A 23,623-nucleotide genomic window follows, 5' to 3' on the forward strand; every position below is an offset into this window, starting at 1 on the left:
GCATGTTAGTGGACTGCATGTGGCTGCAGATTCCATGAGTTTGAGAATATTGCAATAAAAATTTCCGAAATTAAAAGATAGGAGGAGGAGGAGGAGAAGAAAAGAAGATGGTACTATCTTTCTTGAAAAACCTGAGGGGGGGAAACAGACAAACTTAATACATCTTTCTCTCCCCTTTAACACAAATTCTTAAATTGTGTTAAAACACTTTAATAAACCCCAACTTCCCTTCATCTTTTAAAAAGAGGAGCAAATGGCCGGGATATGTAGAGGAGGTATGAAAATGGAACATAGATATACGATGAGAATATTATGTGAGAATGTGAGAAAATTAGAAAACACATATCCAAAACAGTTGATGGTTGGGAAGTTCCCTCATGTTAAAAAAAAAAAGTATGACCCGAGAAATCTGAATGGAAATTGTGTACTGAAACATGTCAATCTGAAATGTGTCTGGAGAAGGCAAAAGGATAAAGATGGTTAAAGGCTCAGTGGTGAGAAGAATGGTTAGGCTGTGCACAGAGGGCTGTCAGAGCCGCACAGGGTTTGCACAGGGGCAAGAGAGAACCCTAATGCTGGGGACTCAGGAGGTTAATGATGTGTCACTCTAGCCTCCTTCATTTGACAAGTGTACATTCTAATGCTTTTGGCCAGCCTTCTTCTGACCATTTAACTGGTCCTCAAAATGTCTTTTCCTATAAATTCTCTGGGGTAAAAGCTGATACTCTTTATTTAGCTAGGAAAAAAAAAATGTGATTAGGCAGAGTTTCTTGCGTCTCCTCAGAGAAGGGAGCTAGCCTGCTTTAACTAGCAGCCCTCAGTTTGTATCGATGGAGCCGTATACACTCCAAGTCTGAAGAGTGTTCCCAGATTCACACAGCTAAGACCCTAGATCCGCTTGCCATGGCAACCTTGTCTTGATAAAATGTGGGGCCTTATCCGAGTGAGTCATGCTTCTGGTAACCACAAAGTGAGTCTCTTCCCTGACCTCTGCAGCAAAAAATTTTTTGTGTGAGGAAAGACGGAATGTTTCACGAGTGTGTGGGTTGTAAACAGAACAAAGGGGTTATCTGCAATTCTAGCTAAAAATAAATTGTAGTTCGCAACAGCATTCACATGAAGGCTCAGTTCCAGAGATGCCTTAGATAAAAATTGTTTAGAAAAATTTTCTAAAGATGAATTCAAGCATAATAGAAAATTAGTGCCTTTGCTTCCCTAAGATCTTCGCTTAGATCATGAGTTTCCCCATGTACCCTACTAATTGTAGACTTACTGTACCTCTTCATGTGGTAATACGATTGTAACATTTCCTCAGATCTTGTTACAGAATATTAAGTGTCCCTCAAGGAATTAAATCCACTTTCCAGCCAGGAACTAATAGTAATGCTATGAGCGCTGTCCGCCCAAGGTTATTGCTGTACACGTCAAGCAGGATTTATTCTTTAGCTCTCTTGCTTAGTGAATACAGAACACGGTGTAAAAGAAAACAATTCTGTAATAACATTTGGGAAATAACTCCATGGTGTAATAGTGGGAATCTTCCTTTGGTTAATATAAATGGGGATGTCTTGATACATATGGTATGATACAATGGTATGAAGAGGTTGTCATTTATGTATGAATTTTGAACAATTTATGAGAACAGAAGCATTATTACAGTCATTTCTCTGACAGACAATCACAGGCCACAGGACACTGACCTGTGTGATGTCATTCATGTCTGTAGAAGGTTGTAGGTTTTCTTTTGACTGTTGACATGCTTATATATTATGTAAGTGTAATATAAAACGTGTGTGTGTGTGTGTGTGTGTGTGTGTGTGTGTGTGTGTTTTGGTGGACCATATCTTACCTCATAATCAAAATATGTATAGGTCAAGTCTGTTCACATGAAATATGTAGACTGATACTTTATTTCTCAGTAATCTTACATTTTTTTTTTCAGGATTCCTCTATATTCTTAAAAAATAAAATTTCAAGAACTTCCGTTGTGTTTACATTTATTGCTGTTTGCTTAGTCAGATACTGAAACTCATAAAAATTAAAGTTGGCACATTTATGATTTAATTTAAAATTAATAAAACTACTAAATAGTGTTGCAGGGGACAATGTTTGTGTGTCTAAGAAAGAACTCCACATTTTAAAAGAAAGAAAACGTGTTAAGAAGAGTTGTTGTACCTTTTCACGTCATCTCTTCTCTTTAATAGAAAAGAGCTGCATTCCTATGTCTCCTTTTATTGTCAATATATTGATTTGGTTGAAGCTTATGTAGAGTAGGGAGAAGAGGGGAAAATGTCATAGTTTTCCAGATGCCTGTCAATAATGGTTTTGGCAGCTACCCTAAGATGTGGTAAGTATACGCTCAGTGAAAAACGTTATCATCATCAAACTTTGATTTCTCCATCACATGTACAACCTATTGAAAAAAGTTCACAATTTGTTTCTGAGGCAGTCTTGCTGGCCTTGAACTTACAATCCGGCTCATACTGGTATTGACTTTGGAGCTTCTGTGAAGCTCACGTGCTGTGACTAAAGGCACATTCCAGCCCTCCTTCCTTTGCTTTGCAATTCGAATGCTTCATGAGTCACAAGTGATTTTTTTTCCTAAACAATACAGTCTTGCATTGACCAACCGGCAGACAGTTTCAGTGACTTCTTCTGATTTCCCAAGAATGGTGCCTTTCATTGTGCAATATCAAATCCACCTTGGCCAGTATCGTCGCTGGGTTTATGAGAAAAGTTGACTAGGAAGCTCTCGAGCTCCAGGCAGCAAATATGAGTCTCTAAAATTTTTATTTTTGATTTAAGGTTTGAGTTCTTTCATTAGTTAAAAAGAAAAGTGTCTGTTCCCCTTGAAGTGACACCTTACTTCATTCACTCTCACGACAACACCTGTCAAGTTCCAGCATCTTGAGTAAGCCTGCCTTGTCTGTCAGTGCTTTCGAGTAAAATGCTGTTCTGTGGCAAATGAGCTGGCTTTGCAGTTCACACACCAAGTGCATCTCCTCAGGTGGCACGTATCACAGAAGGCCCTTCCTGTACTCACCAATTTGTGGCACGATTATTTCACATTTCCAATGGGGGTAAGGTCTTGAAAAAAAAAATCAGTGGTCAAATTCATGAAGCAAATTTTTGTGGCTGCATTTGACACGTTTTCAAATAAAATAGGAGTGAAAAATTAACGTGTGGCACACACACCCCTCCCCCGGGAACTCAGCGTGTCGGACCTGACTCAAAAGTGAGAGCTAGCAGTTCTCCACACCACAGTTTTCATGCAAACATCAACAGCAGTGAAGGCAAATGGCTTTAACTCTGGTGACCCCTTGGAGAAGTGTTGGGGATCTCTAGGGATCCAGGCTACAAGGTCTGAGGGTTGCTGCTCTGAGCCTGGAGTATCCACTGTGGTCGTCATTATCAACAGACCAAAGGTCTCATGTGTCATTCCTTCTCATATTTCTGTGAGGCATCCATGCTCGGAAGGGAGGGATATGTACTCAGAAGCCAGGGTCTTCAGAAGTCACTGACTGCCTTCCTTATTCCTCTCTCACATCTTCCTGGCAGGGAAACGAGAGACCAGAACTGCCTTCAAAGCCCTTCTTCCTGGTGGCCTTTCCTTGTGGCTGACTTCTTCATGCACATATCTGAGGATGCATAACTTTCATGGAACAAGGCTGCTTTCCTCAGAATGTTCTCTGTGGCCACGTTGAGAATTCCTCAAAATATCCAACTGTTGAGATCTCTCGGTTAGGGGAGTTACAGAGCACAAAAGCTATCTGTGAAAAATATAGACTGACTTCTCTTTGGGAGGAGTTAAAAGAGCTGTTGACCATCTGACTTAGCACACATAGTGTAACCCAGAATGGGCCTCTCCTTAAACTTTTGCAAATTCTAGATTTGTTTTTTGTAGGAACTATTGTAGATCTTACTTTTATTATATATTATTTTAAACACCATTATTTTCTGGTAGTTACATATTAGACAATATTGCCTGTATTTTCAGTTCAGTGTATACTTTTACATTTACAAGATTATTGTTATTATTATTTTTTTTTTGGTGTGTATTTCCAAAGATGGGGTTGGGTAAGGGAGGGGAGAATGTTTGCATGATGTGTATGTGTGAGTGAGTGTACCATGGTTCATGTGTGGAGATTAGAGGCTGTTGTGGGGGTGGTTTTCCCCCCCCCCCACCTTCAAGTGAATTCTGGGGATCGAACTCAGGTCACCAGGATTGCACGCCAAAATCTGCTAAGCCAGCCCACAGACCCAGTGCATTCTTTTGGAATTCTGCCAACTTCAGAATCTTTGAATCTGACTTTTCTTCATTCACTTTTCTCTCATACCCTGATCTGTTTTCTCTTCCAGTTGCTCCATTGGAAACTCAGAGGAGTGCTAGTGAATGTGTTTCTTCCCATCACTGCTGATACATTTACTATTTAACACTGAGTGCATCTCAACCCAGAAATTGCTAATGGTTCTGAATGTCATGGTCAGTCAGGACAGGATCTGTAGACTCTGGAAGGGAAAAATATAAGACATAAAGCAATGATGACCAACACATTGTGCTAACAAAACAGGACAGAACAAAACAAAAACAAATAGAAGATGAGGATAGGGTTAACCAGTTAACCATTTAGCAACCCTAGTTTCCAATTCCAGCCTGCAGATGTGCTTGTATGGTAGCTGGTTTTCAAGTTGATGTAAGCTTTGAGAAGAGACAATCTCAATGGAAAACTACCCCAACCTGATTGGCGAGTACAGGAGGCAATTTTTTGATTGATATTGATGTAGGAGTGCCCAGCTCACTCTGTGGTGACACCTCTGGAATGGTGGTCCTGGATAGTATTAGAAGACAAACTGAGCAAACTGTGAGGAACAGCCCAGTAGTTTGCATTCCTCCATAGTCTCTCCTCACTCTCTTACTACAGGGACCTGCCTTAAGTCCCTGGCCTGACTTCTCTAGGTGACAGACTACAAGCTGAAAGATGAAATAAACTCTTTCTTCATGGTGTTTAATCACAGTAACAGAAACGTAAGAAATCTGGCTTGAATGAAAATATCTCCCATAGGCTTATGTAGTTGAACATTTGGTCTAAAGTTGGTGACACCGTCAGGGAAGGTTTAGGAGGTTCGTCCTTGTTGGAGGATATATGTCACTGAAGGTGAGATTTGAGAGTTTGAAGAGTCGTGCCATTTCCAGTTTGATCTCTGCCTCACACTTCACACTTAAGGTTGAGGTGTGAGCTCTCAGCTTCCTACTCTGGCCACCCCTTGTGATGTCCACTGCCTTCACTCTGCCATTATGAACTTTAATTCTCTGGGACTGTAAAGCCAAAATAAACCTGTTCTATAATTAGCCTTGCTGATGATGCTCCATTGCATCTACATTAAAAAAAAATCTGATGGATGTGAAGTAACATTAAATGTGACATCATACAAAACATCGACTAAAAATACTACTGCAATAGTTAATGTCTCAGATGGCTTTAGAGACTATGCCCAACGTGGCTTGACTTTGGGCAGATTTTGGCAAGAACACAAGTTGCATTTGAACATTGCTTTTTGTAATGGTGTTGTGATGCTGGAACTCCATTTTAGTGTGCACGCATGCGCGCGCGCGCACACACACACACACATTATGGTTGATAAGACTTATCTCAGTGGGGTTACATAAGAGATAGAATACATTTTATGTACATTAAACAGAGTATCCTGGTCTGTAGTAGCTATTTTAACTATTTTCTATTTTCCTATTGACAAATTTATAACCACTGGTAAGATAAAGGAGACGTTTTACATTTATGTTACCACAGCTGAGCCATTGGCCTACTCCACAAAACCACACATGGAGAAACTTCTGATTTTCACAATTGGAGAGCAAATAACAGTGCATGCTGTTAGCAAATCAACATGATACAGCATCCTGAGGTAGAAAAATCTGGAAACCTCAGCATAGAGCCTGCTTCCAGCTGGCAGCTATGTGAAACTCAATCCACAACGAGTTCTAGAAAACACAACTGAAGTGGAGGAGGATTGACCTTTTAATGTTGGTCTATGAGATCCATCATCCTATTTTATAGGGGATTACTGTCCCTGTCATGTGCTGTCCAAGACACAGCACTAGGGTTGAAAGTGAATTTTATTTTATTCTTCGAAGAAGAGTTGCAATCATCTGACTTGGAATATAGAATAGAATAGAAGACTTTAGAACCCAGTGGCCCCACAGCTCTATTGTGTACATGTAAAGAATAAAGGAAGTCTGAAATGTGCTACCGTAAAATCTATTGCAATCGTGAAATCTATCACCATCTATACACACAGATGAGAATTATATCTGAAAATAATTTTGCATCTAGTATACATAAAGACGAATCGTAATTCCAGTGTTCAGACATCTATGACATTCTTTGTTTTGGAATTACCTAAAAATAGTATCTGGGGAAGTTGAATAGCTTCTGCTCTCTTAGCTCTCATATGAAAAGTACAAATTAAGAGATCATTGAATATTTTAAGTTAGTGCAAAGTGGCGGAGTGAGATTTGGAAGTAGGAGAGGGGAAATGCAGGCAAACCTATCGTGACTGGGGGAAGCCAAGCTTCCTTAGAGGAACAGACCCACTTAAGTGGTTGAGCTGCCTACAGGTTGTGTGTAGTGTGCGAGAGGCTTTCAGCATCCATGGACTCTAAGGCATGCTGGTGTGGCTTTGGGTGATGAAGCTATCGTTGAGTCATGTCTGCTCCTGGAATGAACCCCTAACAGCACTCCTATAACTAACCGTAAAAAAGGTCACTGGTTTACCAAAATGGATCTTGGCAGCATCCTTGCTTTGGTCTGCCATCGGTTGCTTGTCTGGGGTCAGTAGATGGTTGTCCATGTCTCCTTCCTTAGGAATAGTGTCACTTCACAGATAGAGGTGTTGCATTTAGAGCGGAGCACTCCACAGTCTCCTGGTCTTTGCGTGTTGACCAACTGTACAATTTAATTGTCATATATGGAAAAAGAAGCTTCTCTGTGAGAGATGTGCTAATCTATGGGTATAAGAATAAGAGGAAGTTTGTTACCACATCCATTTACTAGACTAATAATAGTATTAGGTCATCTCTTAAGATTTATGACCCTCCATTGTTAGTGGGATTGCAAGCTAGTACAACCACTCCGGAAATCAGTCTGGTAGTTCCTCAGAAAACTTGACATCATAGTGCTACCTGACCTCCTGGGCATATTCTCAGAAGATGCTCCAGAATATAACAAGGGCACGTGCTCCACTATGTTCATAGCAGCCTTATTTATAATAGCCAGAAACTGGAAAGAACCTAGATGTCCTTCAACAGAGGAATGGATACAGAAAATGTGGTACATTTACACAATGGAGTATTACTCAGCTATCAAAAACAATGGCTTCATGAAATTCTTACGCAAGTGGATGGAACTAGAAAATATCATCTTGAGTGAGGTAACCCAGGCACAAAAGAACACACATAGTATGTACTCACTGATAAGTGGATATTAGCCCAAAAGCTCAGAATACCCAAGATACAATTCACAGACCACATGAAGCTCAAGAAGACAGATCAAAATATGGTTGTATCGGTCCTTCTTAGAAGCAAGGACAAAACACTCACGGGAGGAAATCCAGGGACAAAGAGTGGAACAGAGACTGAAGGAAAGACCATCCAGAGACTGCCCCACCTGAGGATCCATCCCATATACATCCACCAAACCCAGTCACTATTGCTGATGCCAAGAAGTGCTTGCTGACAGGAGCCTGATATGTGCCTCCTGAGGGGCTCTGTCAAAGCCCTACTAATACAGATGAGGATGCTTGCAACTAACCATTGGACTGAACAAGGGGACCCCAATGGAGGAGTTGGAGAAAAGTCTGAAGGAGATGAAGGGGTTTGCAACACCATAGGAAGAACAACAATATCAATCAGACCCCCCCCCCCAGAGCTCCCAGCACCAAAAGAGAACACATGGTGGGGCATCCATGGCTCCAGCTGCATATGTAGCAGAGGATGGCATTGTCTGGCATCAATAGGAGGAGAAGCCCTTTGGTCCTGTGAAGGTTCATTTCCCCAGTGTAAGGGAATGCCAGGGTGTGAGGTGGGAATGGGTGGGTGGGAGGGGGAGCGTCCTCCTAGCAGCGGGGGAGGGGGAATGGGAGGGGGAGAACTGGAAAGGGGAATCACATTCGAAATGAAAATACATAAACTATCCAATAAAAGAAAGATTTAAGACATAGTCCAAAAGGACAGGTTTTAGCTCAGTTAAAAGTACCAGGTATGAGTTCTCTCATGTGGGGCAGGCTTTACATTCTATTGGAAACAAGCTGCTATTGCACCAGCGGCCACCTCTTGCCAAGCCAGTCACTGCTGATAAGTGGGACTCTTGGTACATTTTCTCTCCTGGTAGTGTGTATAGTACTTGTCAACACTGTGAAAACTAGCCAATGGGAATGAAGGGTCCAGGTGGGTAACAGCTTTGCCATGAATTATGTGTCCAGTATATGGAGTCTTCAGTAATACTATCTTATCATCAGGTTCTGGAGAGTAACAAAGTAATAAACATAGTTTGTGCTGTTTGGTGGGGGTGTCTGTGCCACTTCAAAAGGCAGCAACTCCAAAAGAGATTTTTATTTGGCAGCCTATGGTATCTGCGTGAGGCATTATTAACCTGTTATAGGATATAGGATAACTCTTTTTAAATTCCTAATATCTATCTAAATTACATATTTTAGGGAACTTTTACAGTAGTAGTTTTACGTACGACATTTAAGTCACTTGTTTCTCTCCCTTCCCCTTCATACCATCGGCCTTCTCTCTTTCTTCTTTGAAATACCATTGGAGGACCCTGTGGTAGTTTGAATAAAAACGGCCCCCATAAGCTCATAGGATTTGGCACTATTAGGAAGTTGGAATAGCTATGACCTTGTTGGAGTAAATATGTCACTAGGGGTGGGCTTTGAAGATTCAGATGCTCAAGCCAGGTCCAGTCGCTCTCTCTCTCTCTCTCTCTCTCTCTCTCTCTCTCTCTCTCTCTCTCTCTCTCTCTCCCCTCCCCTCTCCCCTCCCTTCTCCCCTCTCCCCTCTCCCCTCTCCTCTCTCTTTCTTCCCCCCCTCTCTCTCTCCCTCTCCCCTCCCTCTCCCCTCTTCTCTCCCCCTTCTCTTCCCTCTCCTCCCCCTTTTTTCTCCCCTCTCCCCTCTCCTCTCTCCCTTTCCCCTCTCCTTTCTCCTTGCTGCCTGCTGATCAGATGTTGAACCCTTGGCTCCTTCTCCAGCACCATGTCTGCTTACATGCCATCATTCTTCCCACCATGATGATAATGGACTGTGAACCTGTAAGTCGCCCTCAATTAGATGCTTGTCTGTACAAGAGTTGCAGTGGTCATGGTGTCTCTTCACAGCAATAAAGACCCTAATTGAAACAGACCCTCACTAGTCTCCCAACTTCAGTGACTACTCCAATTTACACACACGTATCGATTATTAAAAGCTAATATTTACGTGTGAGGGAGAGCTTGTGACATTTGTCTTCCTGGCTCCGAGTTACCTTATTCAGAATGATTATTTCTGCCCCCATCCATTTGCTTGTGTGTCTAAAGAGAGGAATTAGTGTGCAAAGGGTCATTTAGGCTGACCTCCTGGAGCAGGAGGTTTCCATTCTATGTAGGTGGGCCTAATCAGAGGAAAACAGGCCTCACTTGCTGTGGAACAGAGTTGATTAAATATTATATAAACTTAAACTAAGATATATATATATATATATATATATATATATATATATATATATATATATAACAAAAAGTATCCAGGAAAAAAGATTATGTGAATTTTCTTGTGGAATTAGTTTCAAGAGAAGCAATTGGCCAAACTCAGAGAGGTTACATGCAAGAAGTTTTGCATTTATATACCCTTTTTATACTTTTATTTTCACTGAAGGATGCAGGGTAGCATAATAAACACTGAAGATGTCACAGCAAACTTTCTAATTAAAATAAGTGTGTTTAGAATTTAACAAGACTATAGACAAAAAAGGGACTATTATTGGTACCATTAGTCTAAACAGTTATGAGACTATGGCCTTTATTACTTGCTCATATACTTTGCTTTTAATTCCAGCCATTAGTTTTTATAGAGAGAGATTACCTTATTTCAGATAGGGAGTAGCTTTTCTCTTATTGAAGCTTAGAAGAAATAAATGGCTTTTCTAAAGATAGTACTTTGGTCTATTTAAATTTTACCTAGGTATATAGAAGGTTAAGGAGCTTCATTCTTGTTCCTAATTGTGTGTGTGTGTGTGTGTGTGTCTTTTCATGTGTTTATGTGTTTGTACAGCTATATCATGCATGCACATATGTGTGTTTTTGTGTGTACATGTGTGTGTGTGATTGTGGGTTTTTTCTCTCTTCTTCTTTAGTGCACTAGATTATTGATAGGCTTTTCACTGCCAGCACCAAAAAGGCTGACTGTTGTGTTTCCATATTGCTCCCAAACCAGCCGTGCTGGTTTCAGCTCAGAGGGTAGAGGAGGAGGGCCCTCCTTGTCTCCTTGACAACCATGTGTCCTCTAGGGAAGCTGCTTGGAGTTATACATCTTCTAAGAGCTAAGGAGAGGCCATTTTGGGGAATGATATCACCTCCAATTCCCTGCTTTTAAAGCAATTTGCCATATTATGTGCACTTTTACATAATGCTATGTATTTTTACATAATGCTGTTACCCCAAATCAATGCCACATAACCTTACCTCGTCAGCAAGAAAGCTGCATCCCAGGTCTCTTTTCCTAGCATCGGATGTGGATTTTCACACCCCTCCCCCCTCTGTACTAAGTTTAACTGGGTTTCTAGTTCTCTAATGCACTACGTTGATTCAATATTAATGGACCTTAGACAGCCAAGTATTCCCTTAGATGTATTATGAATATTTGAAAGAACAAAGTACCCATATGTTTTGCTTAAACAAAAATTTGTGTGCAATTTGAAATTACAGCACTAAAAAAATGTCTGTTGCTGGGTGTTATCCCGATATTTGGGAGTCTGAAGCCACTATGGACTGTCTGCTAAGTTCCACCTGGGTTAGCCTGGGCCACAGCGTAAGACCGTGTCTCAGCAAACAAAACTAGAAACCAGACAACACCAGATAAAGGTTTGTTTTCCGTGGGATCTAGTTAGAGTGTCTTCCCTGCTGATAGTCAAGAATCCCAGCATAGCGTTTCCTCCTCGCTGGCTTGCTCTCATGGCACCAGCAGACGCCATGAAGCTTGTACTGGAACAATGGTAGCAAGACTGTTTGGCGTTAAGTAACTGCTTTCTGATTGGATGTGGGGCTTCGCAGGAGGTTATTCACATCTAGCACCATAAACCAGTCAAAAACTTGCTGATGCGGTGGTCTTAGGCCCTCATGGGGAAGCTACTGATGTTGACTTGATAAAGGGACATGATGTACCGGAGTGATTGCTGTCTAAATATTTATGTCCATAGCATATTTTTAACTAAAAATTAATGTAAACAGTCAAATCTCCTAAATTTACCAAGTTAATTTTTTTTCTTCTTTTTCTTTTTTCTTTTTTTCGGAGCTGGGGACCGAACCCAGGGCCTTGTGCTTGCTAGGCAAGCGCTCTACCAGTGAGCTAAATCCCCAACCCCAACCAAGTTAATTTTTAAGGGGGCTAAGCAACTGATTTACATTTACCCCACATCCTGAACATCTTACACAGTTTTTTCTTTTAGAAATAAATTCTGCCCCCCCCCAGAAAATAGTTGTTTTAATTTTGTCTGCTTATATCTGTTAATAATAGTAGATTGACCCTGTTGAGTCCACTGTCCGTTCGGTCTCATCCTTTAAGTGGTCTCTGAGCTACCTTAAAGCAATTGTGTTTATTTGGGACTTTTAGTTCTGTGTCAGAGGCACTGTCTGACAGATACTTCTTGGTTTTCAGTAGAGAAAAACTAGAACTGCAGCTCTATGCCATCACATATATTCCAAAATATTTATTACCCAGGAAAACCTAACTCACTTGCACTCAGATAAGAGAACATGGTATCGTCTGTATAATGCCAGTTCTTGCAAAAGTCTTTGGCATTTGCTTCTGACCTGCCATATAACACATTTAATAAAACAAGACCTGTACACTTGCAAGCATCACTAACTTTTGTAAAGGCTGTTGTTCCTTAAGTGTCTAACAGATCGGGTGTTAACTGTGGTGTTCTAAAGCTACATACACAATTAGGATTTTCTGTCCACTCGAGGTATCAAAACTGATTGAATAAAGTACTCGTCTGTTTCTGCTTATAACTCGTTAGATTTCTTTTCACATGATCTTAATTCAATTTCATTATTCATTTGACACGGTTTACAGTCACTTTAGAGGAAAAGCATTAATTGAGGAATTGTCCAGGTAAGATTAGTCTGTGAGCATGTCTGTGGAACATTGTCGTGAACATTAATTTACTTAGGAGGGCTCAGTCCAGTGTGGGCAGTACTAATCCCTAGGCAGCTATCTAGATTAATTAGAAAGTTAGCTAAACATGAACCTGTGACCAAGTCAGCAGGCAGCATTCCTGCACATTTTCTGTTTCAAGTTCCTGCTTGAGTTCCTATCTTGATTTCCATCAATGATAGACAGTAAAATATAAGGTGGAATAAACTATTTCTTATCCTGTGTTGCTTGGGGTTTGGTTGGGGTTTTATCATAGAAACAGAGGCGAAGTAAGAGCAAAAACTGGTACCAGAGCAATGGTATATTTCTATGACATACCTGATTGTGTGGTCCTTTATGTTTTCAAATATTCAGTTGGAGGATTATAAAATCATTTACAATTTTGGGATATAAAAGCATTTGAGGATTCCCAGTATAACTGAGCTGACCTTGTAGGAACTTTGGAAGATAGTAATGCTGAGAGAAATATGGCCCATGGAAGCCTAGCTTACTGAATTTTACGAAGGAAGCAAAGACTGTATTGGGGGGGGTGGTATGAAATTTTGTACTAAGAACTTGTGTGTTCTGATCATCTGGGGCTGATGAATAATCTATGATTAACAAGAGACTAGCATCACCCATGTGAACACCTTTGAGATTCACTGTGATGATAGAATGTTGGTCAAACTGGGACTGAAACACTCACTCTAATAAGAGATCAGCATCATTGAGCTGCATGAAGCTCATGCCTCACTTGGATAACAGAAACCGTTGATTGGGGATTAATACTCTGAAGCTATGGTCCAGGCAAGCCAAGGATACACCTTATGCTGGTAGCCAAACTTGTCAATTTAAGAGTCAATCACATGGTATTGATTTGGGAGGCATGGAAAACATAGGACTATGTGTATGTTGGGGGCGAGGGTTTGGGACACGTAAACCAATTGTGCTAGGTTTGTGACAGGTTTGGAATCCATGCAGAGAGGCCCTTAAAGGCCATTGCTGAAGGAGAAGCAGCCATTGCAGTAGATAGCCCACAGCTGTTGGACACCTAACAAGGACAGTACCCAATGGGAAGTGGTGTCAGCTTACGTCTGGGAGACAAGCTGAGGTGCCACAGATAAGATGGCAGAGTAGCAGTACCTCATGGAGCTCTGAAGCCTGCACGCATACATTTTAAAGTTTACTGTGTAACATTTAAGACTCTTAGGACTCTTACAGCTATTTTTGCTTTAATCATATGCACATACCAGTTTTAACTTTGCTAGTATTTTCTGGTATTATTTTCTTTTTTTTTTTTTGTTATCCTTTTAAAAGTGTGCCCAAATTACTCATGAGACACTCTAAGGAAGAAAGGATTTGTCTTACGGTTTCAGATGGTTCATGTGTTATGTCAGAACCCAAAGGACCTAGCCATCTAACTGAAATACCATCACCCCTGGTGTGCTTTAGTAACCCCCTAGATGTTTTAGTTCAATTAAAATTAACCACTGCAGCAGGCAGTTCAAAGCAAGCAGGGTCTCTAAAATGAAGACTGAAAAGCAAGGACTTCAGAGCCCTCTCACCTTGTTCCGGAGCCTGAGAGAATCTCTCTGGAACGATTGTGAGTTCATCCATGCGTTACTGCAGCCTATTTAAAACCCTTTCATCTCTCTCCTTAAACACCTGACGACCTGAAGGCTTTAGGGTAGTTGTCTCATTGTATGCTAAAAGTACATATTCAGTATGCTAAATCCTCTAATTATCCTTACCAGAGTACCTGTGAGTTATTAAAGTGAAGATCTACATAATTAAGTATTGAAATAAAAGCTCAGTCATGCAAGACGAAACTGTCACTTCACTAATAAAGTTAATTTAACTAAGTTCTTTGGTCCCAGAGCTTCTGTTAATGATAACTATTATTTCTAATCCATAATACAAGGTACACAGTGTTTTTCTTGTGTGCGTATGTTTATGTGTTTGTTATTTTTTCACCTGATCATAGGATGGACTGTGTGAATGTAGATAATAAGTTGAAGAGTTATTTTCATTAAATATCTAAAAACTATTATTGTCATTCATATTCCCGAAATAATTGATTCTACTGTTTGTATATCTAGATACTGACAACAATATATTCTGCTAATCATAGTCGATGAAAGAAATAGGGGAGGGGAAATTAAAAAGTTGTATTCCATATCTTGTGTACACTCCTATGAATTAACAGAGTTGAATGAAAAAGGAAGCAGTGATAATGCAGGTTCATTAACACCAGTGCACACGCGCAGTACAACCAAAGGAGAAGGGCATCTCTCTATTAATTAAAGTTGGAATTTTCTTAAAGGATGATGGCATTTGAGACAGCCTTAGTGGTCATGATTTATCCAGAAAAAAATTAAAAAGAGGGGGGCGGAGAGGAAAGGCCATGCAGGTGAAGAGGTAGCAAGTGCAGTTGGAGAGAGGCCAGAGCATTGGGGTGTTGGAGAACACACAGTTTGAGGGGTGTTGGGGTTTGAAGCGTTTGATAGATGGTGGTGGCGGACCACCTGTAGAGCACATTATATGATTGTTTCTTACTTCACGAAAAGGAGAATTGACTTCCTAGGTATTTGAGTCTTGTTCAGTTTTGGGAGTTTTAGATATGTCCTTCAACAGGACATTAGAATTTTGGAGGCCAGAAAGGCTCTGGGGAAGAGTGAGGAGAAATATTGCAAACAGAAGGACCATAAGAACCTTGATGGAAGCATCAAAATATTACATACTTTGGCTTGTAGAATATTATGTGCTGTTATAAGAGAATAACATACATGTTTTTTTGTAATAAGAGTTATGGTTGAAAATATGCATTAACTCAACCTCTTGGGGTAGTATGTTAAATGTTTTTTAATGACAACCAAGTTTATTCCTCTGGGACAATTTTCCAAATGACTGGCTTAAATACATTGTATTGTATACCAGATTCTGTCTATTAGAATTCTGTAATATACAAAAGAAACAGTAACCTTTCTTTCAATTATTTGGAGTATCTTTCAACTCTAAGAAGACATTTTTATTCATTTGATTAATGTCAGATTGAATAGTATGTTTCTGACTATCATTTGTTATGTGAGTAAATTTTAAAATGCAGATTGACTATATACATTTTTCTAGGTAAATGTTAAACTGTATTCTTTAAAGAACACAATTCACTTTGAATACTCAATTTGATTTTTGAACATTAAACTGAAGGCATGATCACGATGGGAAAATACAGACTAGAAGCTGAAATATCACCATCAACAACAATAACAACCATCATAAGCTAACTTGCATAGAAAGGTTGGAAGCCGATCTCTATCTGGAGTTCACATAATGAACGGAACAAACTTGGGAGAGATAAGTGTTGTGTAAATGTCCAGTGAAGGGCATACATCTGTGGCCAATGCCTGGGTTTCTTCCCTCAGCTATCCCACCCACTGCCATTCTTGGTTGTATTTTCTATTTTAATAAACTGTCTATATTTCTAATCACATGTTTCTGGTGCAATCCTTTGTCTTGGGGCAAAAGGGGCTTGCCTGGACCTGTGGTATTTTTTCTTTTTCTCTAATTTTGCCCTCCTGGATGCTGACCCAAAAGTCAGAGTGCTTTTCTTTGACACTTGTGGCTTTCTTTGTTTCTATGACTTTCTCCCATGCATGACTTTCTCCCTCCCCAATTCAATCTCCCACCTCCAGCGGCTATTCAGAACTATAGATTGCCCAACCCATTGCTTGTCTTTCAGACTCTACTAAAAATTGTTCTCAACCTTTCCCTTGAGTCTGTTTTTAATCTTTATATTGCTGTTGCTATCATTTTTGTTTATTAGGAGAGTAAGCAGTCAAATGGGAGCTCTTGACTATCTGGTAACAATGTATAGAGAGGGAGAGGGAGAGAGAGAGAGAGAGAGAGAGAGAGAGAGAGAGAGAGAGAGAGAGAGAGAGAGAGAGAGAGAACTGAATTAAACCCTTAATCTGATGCTAAAAATGGAGCTGAAGACAGGGGTCAGAACTTCTGGCCCTGATCATATTACATTTTTATAAAATGTCAACATTGACTTCCTCAAGATTATTCTGAGTGGATGCAGTACGTAGACGTGGGTTTCATGGTGTTTACTGTATCCTACTTACTTGACATGTCGGAGGCATTATTTTCCTTGCCTGCAATTGTTGAAAATCAGAATGCCCAGTTTCCTCACATTTCTCAAAACAAAGACGTCCCCAGCTATTTATACCAATATCCATTGTTAATAAAGTTAAGTTTTCTTCATGTCATAGCATTGTTGTTTCAGGGAGGGAGAATTTGATTGGGTCACCGTCACTTTTCACAAGAAGTTCCAAAATAAAATTTTTAACGGGAAGGGTTTTATTATGTACAGAATCAGTTATTTTAAAAGTATCAAATTGTGTCTATGCCTCTGTGTTTGGATAACAACACTTTTCTAGAAGTTATCCTTCAGAGGTGTTCTCTTCTCAAGTGAGAATAACTTACACACTACACACTACATACTACACACTTACACACTACACACTACATTCAAAGATGGGACTCATCTGATGTAATTCATATTCATTGGTTGCTTCCAGAGGCAACTGATTATATCACAGTGCTTTAAAAGACTTAGGATTTTGCAAATCAGTATTTAGCCTCTCTGGTATCTGTCAAACCTGTAAATTGACTTGACCAAGAAGAAGCCAATAAATGAATCCCATTACTCACGTTATGGAATTTATTTGGGGGCCATTATGAAATATGTATTTAGATTTAAGTCCTCTTAAAATTATTCATTGCAACTTGTTTCTGTTGAGATAAAGGTTCAGTATTGAATTGACAAACATGTCAGAAACCCTGAAAAGCTCTCAATAATAAACTCTCAATAATAAACTCTCAATCCCCGTGTCACTAACACTAGATAGGCTACAGAGTGCGTTAGGAAACGAAGCGTGACTGACGTGTCATTCACCAACATGTTAGGACACAGCGCCATTGCGACCCAGAAGCACGGAGATTAGATTCTTAGTGATTCAATAAATTAACTGAAATCGACAGTTAGTGGTGAGGGCTACTGCCAATATTAAGAGACCCGAAGGTTCGATCGTATGGGCTGCTCCTCGGATGAAGTAATAGTTCACAAGACTGCTTTTAACTAGTCTTTATTTTGACAAACTTCTCGGTAGATAATGTAGCAGGGTGTTACAAAACTCATGTGAACTTCTATGAATACAAATGTCAAATCAAATACAGGTTTTCTTTTGTTGTGTAAATTTTTACCCGCCAATAGTTAAAAAAAAAGAAAAAGAGAAAAACAAAAAACCTCAGTCCAACAAATGAGATACAGTTAAAAAAAAAAAAAAAACGAAATATTTATTCTTTTGGCTCAATAATGAAGTAGCTCACCATTCTTTTAGTAGTAGCAATTCCCTGCATGCAGTTCGTCAGTACACTACAGTAAATAGTTTTGTAAAAGGAATGAACTTTAAACTTTCAGTTTGTGAAAAAAACAAAAAGGAAAGAAGTAAAAGAAGAAAAGAATTGTATCATGTTAGGTAATTGCACAACTTTCCCACTTTGTTCCTGGTTAAAAAGGCCAGAGCCCATGTTATAGCCGTGATAACTTTAGTGCAGCAGGATTTAAAAAAATAAACCTAGTCTGCGTCTGCAAATGCTACAAAAGCTGAGTTAAAAAAAACCAAACTTCCATGAGTGAAGGATTCTCTGCAGGCAACCAGAGTTGGTAGAAAATGGTCAGGGTTTGAGATTTTTTGACCAACGTATCTCTTATTAGAATGGTAGAAAATATATTATAACAAAGAAATCCATAAAACCCATTGTCTAACTTTTATTTTAGGAAATTATCTGCTGAAAAGTCTTTTTTTGGATGCAAAAGTTTGGAGTTTCGATTTAAAAATAAGAAGCAAAAGGATAAGGTAAAATAAAGTGCCATGTCATTAACCTGAAAATAATTTTCTTATGTACAAATGCTGACAAAGAAAAACGGATTATATTTTACATTATTTATATTTAAACAAATCTTGATCTTTTTTTGTTTTTGTTTTCTAGCAAACCATGATGTGTAGGATTTGGTAGTAGGCCCTGTACAGTGTGTCTCCTTGAAATCAATAAAGACACATTGTGATACTCGAGTTAAACTAACGATGCAAAAAAAAAAGTTATTTTAAAGTAATATCGATGAGAATTTATTGACATGGAGACAGAGAGCAGGTTGAATTCATTCTGCCACCAACATGTGACTCTTCTTACCGAAACATGTGATAAATGGATTGGTTAAAATAGAGCAGCTTAGGCAATATTAGCATGCATTAGTGATAGCCTCCCCAACTATTTCTGTGTAATGAATGGTACAGGATACCTCCCTGTTGGAAGCTTGCAAAAGACACATACACTGTGGTACACATTCGATTTAATAGAATTTGTGTATTAGGCTATATATACGTTTATATATATATTTGCCCAAACATGCACCACAGGATAAAATAACTATTTACATAACAGAGGGTATTTAATTGATATAAATTGTCAGTTTTGCTGAGAGCAGAAGATGGCAAAGAAATACTCCACATGAAGTGGAACAACTATTCTAAAGTGATACTTTGGAGAGTTTTTTTTTTTTTAAATAACAGAAACGTTAGATAAATTTTTTGGAGGGAGGATGCTTAACTAAAATTAAATATAGAACTCTGAAACAGAATAAAATTTGCACTTGCTGAAACAAAATATTTTGCATAAAAATAATCCTTTAAATATTAGAGGAGTCTTTACAGGCACATAACTGCTCAGATATAAACAAACATAACAGACCAAAATACTTGTAAGCTAACACCATCCAAAAAGTGGAAGTATTTGAAACTGTTAACATTAGAATTTATTCTTTTTTGTTTTGAGCAATAATTTCAGCTCTCAGGCAAAATATTTTTTTTTATGATTACTGGAGAAACTTGTGGACTTAGCAACACGGGATTCTTATATATATATTTTCCCTCAACGTAAACTTCATTTACAAAAATAGTGACATAGTATTATGAACAGACTATGAAGTGGGGACCAGGAAGATACACTGGGACAGATTTTGTAAAAATATGGCAAATGTGAATGTTAAAAATAGATGACAGGAGCGTTGTACTAATGGAGTTTGGTGGCATGATGACGGGTCACTTGCACAATGGAGTTCTCCTCAGCAGTGTCAGCTGGTAATGGAAGCAGCAACCTCTTGTCAATGTTGATACCCTGTCTCACAGAGTGGCAGTGACAGAGGTCACTGTCTGGTATAGGCACTGACCTTGAGTATTTGTTGAAACAGTCAGTTTGGCATGGACCTCTCCTTAGAGTCCAGTTGACACGGATACTTTACCTTCAGAGGCTGTAAACAATTGATTACAAAGACATTTCTTTGTCTCTTTTTACTTTTGATTCTCTCTGACCTCTTTCCCTTTGATTTCTTTTTCTGGTTTGTCTTTCTCAAACTTCTCCTTATCTGGCTTTGTTACACTGTCATAGGAAGGAGGAGAGGTTGTAGAGGAACTCCCATCCGTCTTTTCTGGGGTGGAATTCCCATTTAATTTGTCAATAACCATATCTCCTTTTATAGGCAAGTCAATCCTTCCCTTGATTGTCTCTTTGTCGTATTTACTCGATATGTTTTTTAACCGTTGCTTTAAAAGATAACATCTATAATTACGCTGAATGATAGCAGCAGACACCTCCTCTTGTTTCCGTTTCAGAGTGGTGGTAATGGGCTCATAAGAGACCTTGGAGGGGTTGGAAGCCATGAACCGATCTTCCATCTGGATTCGAAGAGCGTCCATCTCTCCACTCTCACCCAGGACCCGCTTTGTAAAAGCAAACAAGATGTCCAGGCAGTGGATGCGGTCTCCACTCACCATGGGCAGGTCCATGGCAATGAGCTGGACTTTGTTTGGCTTTGCGATGAGGAGGGGAGGATCCAGGGCAGCTGCAAAGTCAGAGAGCTTGCAGAACTCTATGAACTGAGTGGCGTCAGGGTCGAACTTCTCCCAGACCTCGTAGAACATCTCAAAGTCGTCCTCACTCAGGGGCTCTGCACTTTCTTCGGTGGCAACGCTGAAGTTCTCCAGGATGACAGCGATGTACATGTTCACCACCACCAGGAAGGATATGATGATGTAGCTGACAAAAAAGAAAATCCCCACGGATGGGTTCCCACAGTCCCCCTTCACCGAGCTTCCGGGGTGAATTGCATCGGGGTCACAGTCGGGAGGTGCGCTGTTGAGGATGGGGGCCAGCAGTCCGTCCCAGCCGGCAGAGGTGGTGATTTGGAACAAGCAGATCATGCTGTTGCCAAAGGTCTCAAAGTTGAACATGTCATCAATTCCAGCCTCTTTTTTAACGTAGGCAAAGTTGGACATCCCAAAGATGGCGTAGATGAACATGACCAGGAAAAGCAGGAGGCCGATGTTGAACAGCGCAGGAAGGGACATCATCAGAGCAAAGAGCAGTGTGCGGATCCCCTTGGCGCCTTTGATCAGGCGTAGGATTCGTCCAATCCTGGCCAGGCGGATGACTCGGAACAGGGTAGGGGACACGAAATACTTCTCTATCAGCTCCGCGAGAAACATTCCTGTGGGAAATTATAGAAGGCAGATGAACAGTGAGTATATCGATGTTATAGGAATGCCGTATGTCTATTCCTCCTTTTAAAAAATAAACTAACAAAAAACTGAACCTCACATTTGAATCCACTCTAATATTGAGATTTAAATGTTTAAGAGTTTTAATAAAATAATTCTATGACATGGTTTTATAAAGGAATGTGATTTTTTTGTAAAATCCAAAGTAATCTAAAATATTACTGTGCCAATTCAAGGTTTTCCTTATTATACTTCACCACTCTACATAAAATATGGCAATGAAAATAAAGATCATTTCTGAAATAAGTTAATTCGTTGTTCTCAATGAGAGTGACATTCTTTAGTTTGAGAAAGTGGACCACATCTGAACTAGTTTCTACATTTGGAGCTTTGTAATAGTCTCATTTTTCTTTTCCTCTTGTTAAAAACCCCATCCTTCTTATAAGACTCGTGTCAAATGCCTTTGTTCTTTGTTATGAAAGACTGTTTAATGCTTTGTGCAGTGCTGGCTATCTCCTCTTGATTTTTCTCTTTCTTTTTCTGTGTCTGTGTCTGTGTCTGTGTCTGTGTCTGTGTCTGTGTCTGTGTCTGTGTCTGTGTGTCTGTCTGTGTGTCTATCTCTCTCTCTCACTCTGTCTCTCTGTCTCTCTGTCTCTCTATCTCTCTGTCTCTCTGTCTCTCTCTCTCTCTCTCTCTCTCTCTCTCTCTCTTTCTGAGTTATATATAGAACCGTTTGAATGAGAATGGTTCTCATTGGCTCATAAGCTTGAATGCTTGGTCTCCTGTTAGTGGAACCGTTTTGGGAGGGTTAGGAGGTAGGGCCTTGTCGGAATAGTGTTGCTTTGTTGGACATGCAGCTTTGTTGAGTGGGTGTGGCTTTGTTGGAGTGGGTGTGGCTTTGTTGGAGTGGGTGTGGCTTTGTTGGAGTGGGTGTGGCTTTTGGAGTAGATGTAGCTTTTTTTAGATTTAGTATGTTGCTGAGAGTAGGCTTTGAGGTTTCTTTTTTTTTTTTAAGTAGATAATTTATTCTTCTCTCACATCTTACATGTCAATCACAGCTTCCCTTCCTCCCAGCTCCTTTCCCCTACCTACCCTGTCCCCCAGACTCAACTACTCCTCTGTTTCCCTTCAGAAAAGAGCAGGGATATCAACCAATCATTCCACAACAAGTTACAGTAAAGCTAGCTGCCTACCCTCATGTCAAGGCAGGATGAGGCAACCTAGTGGGAGGATACAGATCCTCAAAGCAGGCAAAGGAGTGAAAGACAGCCCCCTGTCACAGTTTTGGAGTCCCACAAGAATACTACAAAACCATCACATCTGTGTAGGACCTAGTTCAGACTCGTGCATGCTCCCTGATTGTTGTTCCAGTCTCCTTGAGCGCCTATGTGCCCTGGTTAGTTAATTCTGTGGATAGTATTTTTGTGCCGTCCTTGAACCCTTGGGCTTCTATAATCCTTCCTCCTCCTCTTCCACAGGATCCCCAGTGCTCTGCACAATGTGTGACTACGTGTCTCTGTATCTGCTCCTATCAGTTGCTGGATAAAGTGTCTCTGATGGGAATGGTAGAGGTGGGTCAGCAGTTAAGAGCACTGACTGTTCTTCCAGAGGACCAGAGTTCAATTCCTAGCACCCACATGGCAGTTAACAATGGTCTCTAATTCCAAGATCTGACACCCTCATATAGACAGACATACATGCAGGCAAAGAAACAATGTACATAAAATAAAAATAATTATTTTTAAAAAGACTCTCTGATGATGATTGTGCTAGGGTTCCAGTCTATACGTATAGTAGAATATTATCAGGAATCATTTCATTGACTGTTTTTGCCAGTCCTATCTAAGGCTTTGAGGTTTCTAAAAGCCCATACAAGGCCCAATATCGCGCCCCTTTCCTGTTGCCTGTGGATCAGGATTTAAAGCCCTCAGCTGCTGTTCCAGTGCTGTGCCTCTCTTCTTCCCGCCATGATGATCATGAGCTAACCCTCTAAAACTGTAAGCAAATCCCTAATTAAATGCTTTCTCTTATAAGCATAGTCTTCACAACAGTAAGACCGTGACCAAGAAAAGTACTAACACCACTGTGTCATCATGATGTATTTTAAAAACATACGCCTTGTCCCTAACCTGGCTCTGTTTACCACTAGCAGAATGTTGTAGCTTGAGTAGAAGCCATTCCCATGGGCTCTCTAGAAGAACACGTCTCTGTAACTGAACTGTTCTTACCTACAATCGAGAGAATCACCACCACAAAGTCAAAGATGTTCCACCCTATCGTGAAGTAGTAGTATCTGAGGGAGATGAGCTTCAGCAGAAACTCCCCAGTGAAGAGGACGATGAACACTAGGTTGATTCGGGACAAAACCAGGGTCATGTATTTGCTCTGGTCGTCCGTTTCCACCATCATGGTCACCATGTTGAGGCAGATGAGGATCATGATGCTGATGTCAAACACTTGTCTGGTTACAAAATCAAAGACCATCCCTTGAAATTTGTTCTAGAAAGAGAAGAGATAGGGTTAGCAGACACCTAATAATCAGTGTTCTGGTTACATTGCAAATAAGATCTTTACACATGTGGCCCTGGGGTATGCG

General features: G+C 40.1%; 1 protein-coding gene across 5 annotated transcripts in view; it reads right to left on the minus strand.

Annotated features, from left to right (window-relative positions):
• Window positions 1-17,540: 17,540 nt before the first annotated feature.
• Window positions 17,541-23,623, minus strand: part of Scn3a (sodium voltage-gated channel alpha subunit 3) — a 109,196-nt gene continuing 103,113 nt past the window's right edge. For all 5 annotated transcript variants that reach the window (XM_032903406.1, XM_032903405.1, XM_032903404.1 and 2 more), the window contains 2 exons: window positions 23,256-23,526; window positions 17,541-21,017 (listed from right to left, as the gene is read on the minus strand). In XM_032903406.1, coding sequence (XP_032759297.1) covers window positions 19,822-21,017; window positions 23,256-23,526 — 1,467 coding nt within the window. In that variant the 3' untranslated portion in view covers window positions 17,541-19,821. The remainder of the gene's footprint in view (window positions 21,018-23,255; window positions 23,527-23,623) is intronic.

Source organism: Rattus rattus, chromosome 5, assembly GCF_011064425.1.
Source record: "Rattus rattus isolate New Zealand chromosome 5, Rrattus_CSIRO_v1, whole genome shotgun sequence".
NCBI lineage: Eukaryota > Metazoa > Chordata > Mammalia > Rodentia > Muridae > Rattus > Rattus rattus.